This window comes from Miscanthus floridulus, chromosome 6 (genome assembly GCF_019320115.1).
Source record: "Miscanthus floridulus cultivar M001 chromosome 6, ASM1932011v1, whole genome shotgun sequence".
Taxonomy (NCBI): domain Eukaryota; kingdom Viridiplantae; phylum Streptophyta; class Magnoliopsida; order Poales; family Poaceae; genus Miscanthus; species Miscanthus floridulus.
The window spans coordinates 79438745-79445774 of NC_089585.1; the positions used below are offsets into that span (position 1 = coordinate 79438745).

Sequence of the window (7030 nt, forward strand, 5' to 3'; positions counted from 1 at the left end):
GACTTAAAATCTATTTGATTTAAGGTTGACCAAGCCTAATTAAATTCGATAAAAATTACTAGCTTATTATCATTTACACATGGGATTTCATTTTTCTATTGCACTAGCATTTATTTAATTAATTTTAAACGGAGAAATTTTCACTCCTCTCACCTTTTTTTTTTGTCTGTCGGCTCATCTCACATCACCTCCTAGTTTCCGCCGTCCTCATCTCACTTTTGCCGTGCACATATCTTAAATTTAACAGGAGACAACATTTCTATTTTAAAGTCAACACACAAAATTTAACACGAAACCATGTTTTCAGTAGCACGCATCTACACACATGGTATAGAGCCTAATTATTATTAGAGCAGATGACTGTACAATATACACATAAATAAACATAATAAATATATTCTGCTTTCTCAAGTCCACCGCTCCAGTCCTCTCCTCTGCAGCGAGTATATCGCTCGGTCCTCTCTTTCTATCTCTTCCCGTGTGTGTGTGTATAATATATATAAGAGGCCCGACCGCCCGAGGCCAGCAGGATCTCCAGGACTCTTCTCCATCCATCAGAGACGAATCGACAGGCAGCTAGGAGGCATCGATGGCGGGCAACGGCAAGGCGGCGCCGGCGGGCATGGTGGTGCCGGAGATCAAGTTCACCAAGCTCTTCATCAACGGCGAGTTCGTCACCGCCGCCTCCGGTACATATATAACAACAACATACATATGCTCAACTCCGTACTGTTCCGTTCCGTTCCTTTCTTTCTTCTTCATTCATTCCCAACTTCGAATTGAATGAACTCGATCGATATGATCACTTGGAATAAGCATATTCCATTCTCAGCGTGTGATTGTTTTTGCTTCGCTTTCGCTTTCGCCTTAAAACTCGGCGCCTCTTTCCTCAAAAAAAAAAAAAAAAAAAAAAAAAACCCTCGGCGCCTCCGTTTTCACACGGCACAGGCTGCTGCAAAACCGTGCTGCTTCCATCGAAGCCGCCCCTCGTATTGGAATCTCTCTATAGGAACCTACTGCAGTAGCTAACAGCAGCGTGAAAAAAAAAGGTCCTGCTAAAGTGCTAGTAAAACTTCCGTACGTACGTAGCAAAATGTTTCTGAGGAATTTTTAACAGTTTCAGTGTTTTTTATTATGCTATATAATTGAAAACTATACAGTATATAACTTCTCTAGAAGAATGAAAAGTTGTCCATAATATATGCATCCAACCATCCGATAGACGAAGCTTTGCATTTTAATTTGCAGGTCCCCATGTGCGTACATGTTTCAACTACGCGCCAAATCTGGATCTATGCATGTATCGTCTTGTGCTGCAACAACTAATAAGTAATATAAGTAACTAGTCTTTGTAGGCTCCGTCAACGTTGTTCGTTGATGTTGTCAAAAATAAACGTTGTATTCGTTGAGATGCCAGATACTAGCCAGGTGCACGTCACTGATGGCGTCTGTTAATTTGTTCCAACGACGCAGACGTGCAACTTGCACTGTTGTCGCCGTCGTCGTCGTGGACTCGCCCGAAACTGCCGGGTAGTACAGAGACACGAGACAAGTCTACCAGACTTCCAGGGGTAAAAAAAAAGCGACACCACCGTGCACGATATTTCTTGCATTGCAACCTTATCTTATATATGACCAAAAAATTTGAAATTTCCGAATTGGAGCAATTTTATTCCACCGGCCTTCGCAAAACATAGAGGATCGACTAGTAGAATAGATAGGTTACAATCTGAACGTCCTCCGCGGGTCCGTCCATTCAGTTGGTTGCATTATGCTGAAATGTTACAAGAGGAAAACATTATTCTATGATTGGAAAGTAGCTCAAACGAACATGGTCCGTGTTTTTCTCTCGCGACATTTAAACATAAGTATCAGCGTATAAATTAAATTTCAGCATAAGCGAACATAGTTGTTACGGCGGTGGTTGGAAAGTACTACCAGTACTTTGGGGTACTTTCTATTTTGTTTTCAGTAAACAAGAGCCTTGTTTACGTTGCCATCTCTATTTTTATCTACGGTGGGCACTACACATGGGAAGGAACGGACGCCAGGTTGGGAAGTGCTACTAGTACTTTTGGGTACTTTCTATTTTATTTTGATAAACAACAGCCTTGTTACGTTGCCATCTCTATTTTTATTTACGGTGGTGGGTGCTGTACATGGGAAGGGACGGCCGCCCCTGGCGGCCGCTGCCGTCGTCCGCGACGCTGGCCATGGCAGCGATGAGGTCGGCGTGTGTCACCGCGATGGCGGTGGCTGTAGTCACGGACGGGTAGGCCAAGAACGCCACATCAGAGTTGGACACCGCCACCACCTCAGTAGCAGCAGCAGCGCCGCGGGATTGTCAGGGTCAACGCCATCGGCGAACTTTGTGGCCAGCTCCGGCGCGGCGATGACCATGACTACACGCGGCGGCAACTACCTCAGCGGGTGTGGCGTGAACTATCTTTTCTTTTTTTTTGTAAGTCCCGCATGTTTGGATACTATACTCCACATATTTTGGTACTTTTTTTTAGTACTTTCTATTTTTTTACCGTCCGATCTAAATCCATGGTTAGTTCACGTTTTTTTCGACCACTGTAAAATTTGTAATAAAAAAGAGCATCTTCAACCATTTTCAATAAAAATCACTTTTTTATATCTCTTCAAACATCCCTCGACAACTTTTCTATATTTTGTGTTTATATTAGAAAGTTGTTGGAACCGTTGAAAAAATATTTTTTTCCACTAAATATTTATTCATAATATTAAAAAATATAAATAGGGACACTCGACAGATCAAATATACTATATGTGGAGGACCTGCTGTTCTTCGACGGATGTTGCCTGTTGCTGTCACATCACCAGTAGTAGTTTATACGAAAATGTGAACAAAGGCACCAATAATATAATCTTGGCATGTGCTTATTGGTCAGAGGAGATTATAAAAATATATGTATATAGTACAAGGGAACATGAGTCCTGAGGCGAGGATGCCAAATTCCCGATTATATCGCCCTGGGAATGAATGGAATACTTTGTTTGGCTGCTTCCTGTTATTTTTCTATAAAATAAAATATTTTATTAGAACCCATTCCATACATTGAAACAAGCTACTATCTTATCTAGAAAAAGAAAGAAGTCTTGCCTAGAGCTTTATTACTAACAAACAACTATCGAAATTTCCTCTGATTTGCGTTTCCCTGAAATGAGACGTGGCAAAGCCAAACGCATACTTGTCTAGTCAAACCATAGCTGATAGCTTGCCAGTTTTTTTTTTTTTTTGACAAGTTATAGCTTTCCAGCTTTAATTTGGCTCTCCAACTCCAAGTCCAAACGTCTTTTGCTTCCGCATCCTGCCTTCAACCTGCAGCAGCCGTGGCGTACTTTTACTACCCGTGGACTTCATGCCCCATGACGCATCCATGACGTCATGCTCCTCAAATGGGGCGCCGTGTGTGTCGGTTACCGTGTCCGCTTTTGCTAACCACAACTTTTCCTTCTCCCCTTCAACACGTACCTAGGAAAAAACGCCTTTGCTAGGAGTCAAAAAAAAAAAACTCCTTTGCTAGGTTTCACAAACCTTTGGAAAAAGTCCATATTACTCCCTCTAAGTTTGACCTATGTCAAATAACCCCTTGAATTAACATTTGGTTCAATTTACTCCCTCCAACTATTTAAGTCAGCGTAACCAACACCTTAAAGAGATTTTTCTTTTTTGTTTCTCTTTGTACAAATTATATTCTAGTTTCAAATTTTGTGAGGTGATAGAGGACATATGGACGTGTATATTTGGGACATAATTTTGGAATTGACCTCGAGTAACTAGATAAACACGAGTCATGACCTTACCGTCACATTTTAGACACACCGCCTTCGTTATTGGTTTCTGTGATACCATGCTACAAAGTTCAAAACCATAAAGATGAACTCATGAAGAATTTTAGTCCAAATTGTAGATGTTCCTAGTTCTTCCTTTCCCTTCTCTTCTCATCGCGCCCATGTTCCTTGAAAGTTCATCCCTGCATCCTGCATGACATTGACTTCAATCCCTAACACACTACTTATGGTTTACATTTACTTGTGTCCAGAAATGGATACAATTTTCGCTCTATCATGAAACCTTCTAAAGTTTGATCAAGTTTATAGAAAAATGTCAATATTTATAAACAAAATAGGTATAACACGAAAACATATTCTGTGGCGAATCTAACTGATTTGTTATAATAAATATTAATATTTTATATGGACTTTGTTAAATTCAAAATAGCTTGACCTAGTACTATGGTAGGATTTTTATTTTTTTTTTCAGACGGGACGGATTACGTGAATTATTATCTCTCTCTCAACGCATTTTCATTTCTCAGGCAAGACGTTCGAGACCAGGGACCCACGGACCGGCGACGTGCTGGCCCACGTAGCAGAGGCAGACAAAGCTGATGTGGACCTGGCGGTTAAGTCCGCCCGGGACGCCTTCGAGCACGGCAAGTGGCCCCGCATGTCAGGCTACGTAAGTCCCATCTGGCCATTTTGCAATGCAAGTCACTGTAGCTTATCTGACAAATTTGGTGCGCGGACCACCAGGAGCGGGGCCGGATCATGAGCAAGCTGGCGGACCTGGTGGAGCAGCACACGGAAGAGCTGGCGGCGCTGGACGGCGCCGACGCCGGGAAGCTGGTGCTGCTGGGCAAGATCATCGACATCCCGGCCGCCACGCAGATGCTGCGCTACTACGCGGGCGCCGCCGACAAGATCCACGGCGAGGTGCTGCGCGTCTCCGGCAAGTACCAGGGGTACACGCTCAAGGAGCCCGTCGGCGTCGTGGGCGTCATCATCCCGTGGAACTTCCCCACCATGATGTTCTTCCTCAAGGTCAGCCCCGCGCTCGCCGCCGGGTGCACCGTCGTCGTCAAGCCCGCCGAGCAGACGCCGCTCTCCGCTCTCTACTACGCGCACCTCGCCAAGCTGGCCGGCGTTCCGGACGGAGTCATCAACGTCGTCCCCGGGTTCGGCCCCACCGCCGGCGCCGCGCTCACCTCCCACATGGACGTCGACAGCGTGAGCACGCCATTGATCGCTAGTCTGTCTGAACTCTGAAGCACTTGGCTTGGCACATCGGATTATTCACATTGGATTGTTCAGGTGGCCTTCACCGGCTCCACAGAGGTGGGTCGCCTCATCATGGAGTCGGCCGCGCGGAGCAACCTCAAGATGGTCTCGCTGGAGCTCGGCGGCAAGTCGCCGCTCATCGTCTTCGACGACGCCGACGTCGACATGGCCGTCAACCTCTCGCGGCTCGCCATCTTCTACAACAAGGTATGGCGTTGCATTGCATTGCAGGCAACACTGTACAAATGCTGATGTGCAGACTGCAGAATTCTTTTTGGTTAACAACGGACGGAGACCCGTTCTGATGATGCCTGATGAAACATGCATGCAAATCCAGGGAGAGGTTTGCGTCGCGGGATCGCGCGTGTACGTGCAGGAAGGGATCTATGACGAGTTTGTGAAGAAGGCCGTGGAGGCCGCGCAGAGCTGGAAGGTTGGAGACCCGTTCGATGTCACCACCAACATGGGTCCTCAGGTATGAGTACGATCGGAGCATGTGCTCTGTTTGACTGCCTAGTCAAGTTCATGGCGGAAGCATGCATCTGAATGAATAATTTTGTTCGTCGTGCTAGGTTGACAAGGACCAATTTGAGAGGGTCCTAAAGTACATTGAGCATGGCAAGTGCGAGGGAGCCACCCTGCTCACCGGCGGCAAGCCCGCCGCCGACAAAGGGTACTACATTGAGCCCACCATCTTTGTCGATGTCACGGTAAGTTCGACGAGCACGACACATCGAAAATACATACACCATTGCAATTAGAAACAATGGCAAGTCACTGACGCATGCTCATATGGACATATGGATGGATGGATTGATTGAGCAGGAGGACATGAAGATCGCGCAGGAAGAGATCTTCGGCCCCGTCATGTCCCTTATGAAGTTCAGGTACGTACACCACACACTAACACCGAACTTGGTATGATGGTCCCTTAGCATTCTGACTGGCCGTTGCTTGCACATCTCTTCTTCCAGGACGGTTGATGAGGTGATCGAGAAGGCCAACTGCACCAGGTACGGGCTCGCCGCCGGCATCGTGACCAAGAGCCTGGACATCGCCAACCGGGTGTCGCGGTCGGTGCGCGCGGGCACCGTGTGGGTGAACTGCTACTACGCCTTCGACCCGGACGCGCCCTTCGGCGGGTACAAGATGAGCGGATTCGGCCGGGACCAGGGGCTCGCGGCCATGGAAAAGTACCTGCAGGTCAAGAGCGTCATCACCGCGCTCCCGGACTCGCCGTGGTATTGAGTTGAGCCATCCACCGACTGCCACCGGCCGGGACCGATGGAACCATTCGATCTCTTCTTGTGCAGTGTACATGCCTGCGTGCTCACAGCTGAGTTGCTGCTTGTGTTCGTCTCTGGTTTGTGGCTGATGTGTAGCTGCAGAACATGAACAGGTGTTCGACATACGAGCTCATTTATGTTGGCGAGAGTCGTCAGAGGTTTTCGTTCTGTGATATATAGTATGCTAAGTACACCATATAAACTCTTTAGTGTTTTATAAATTCAAGTTTAGCTTGGACAAGATGTCTTAGTGGCAATAGTCTTTTGTTTTTGCTGATCAAGGGTTGTCATTATCACTGCTACACAAACAATTTTAGAAGACAACCCATTTAATTTACAGAGACGGTCAAAACATGTTCGTGACTCCAGAAATAATTAGATTTTTTTTCAGAAGTGGTTGGCATATTTATGAAGACGCACAATATAGGACCTACTCTTAAAATGTATTAATAGATGCAAGCCTCTTAAGAGATCCACCTTTCAAAATTCAGACTATTTTGAGAGGTGGGCCTCTGACACTCATGTGGAACATGAATAGGTGTTCCACATATGAGCTCAATTATGTTAGCGAGAGGCTTTGGTTCTGTGATATACAATTATATTACACCATATAAAATCTCTAGTGTTTTATAAATTCAAGACTGTAATGACTAGAG

General features: G+C 45.8%; 1 protein-coding gene across 1 annotated transcript; it reads left to right on the forward strand.

The window, feature by feature from the left end:
- The first annotated feature begins 409 nt into the window (after nt 1-409).
- Nucleotides 410-6615, forward strand: LOC136456201 (aldehyde dehydrogenase family 2 member C4-like). The gene is made up of 8 exons (XM_066455982.1): nt 410-689; nt 4347-4489; nt 4564-5037; nt 5122-5295; nt 5426-5563; nt 5661-5798; nt 5914-5975; nt 6063-6615. Exons 1-8 carry the CDS (start codon nt 590-592, stop codon nt 6334-6336), a joined length of 1503 nt encoding a protein of 500 aa, XP_066312079.1. The 5' UTR covers nt 410-589; the 3' UTR covers nt 6337-6615.
- The last annotated feature ends 415 nt before the right edge of the window (nt 6616-7030 follow it).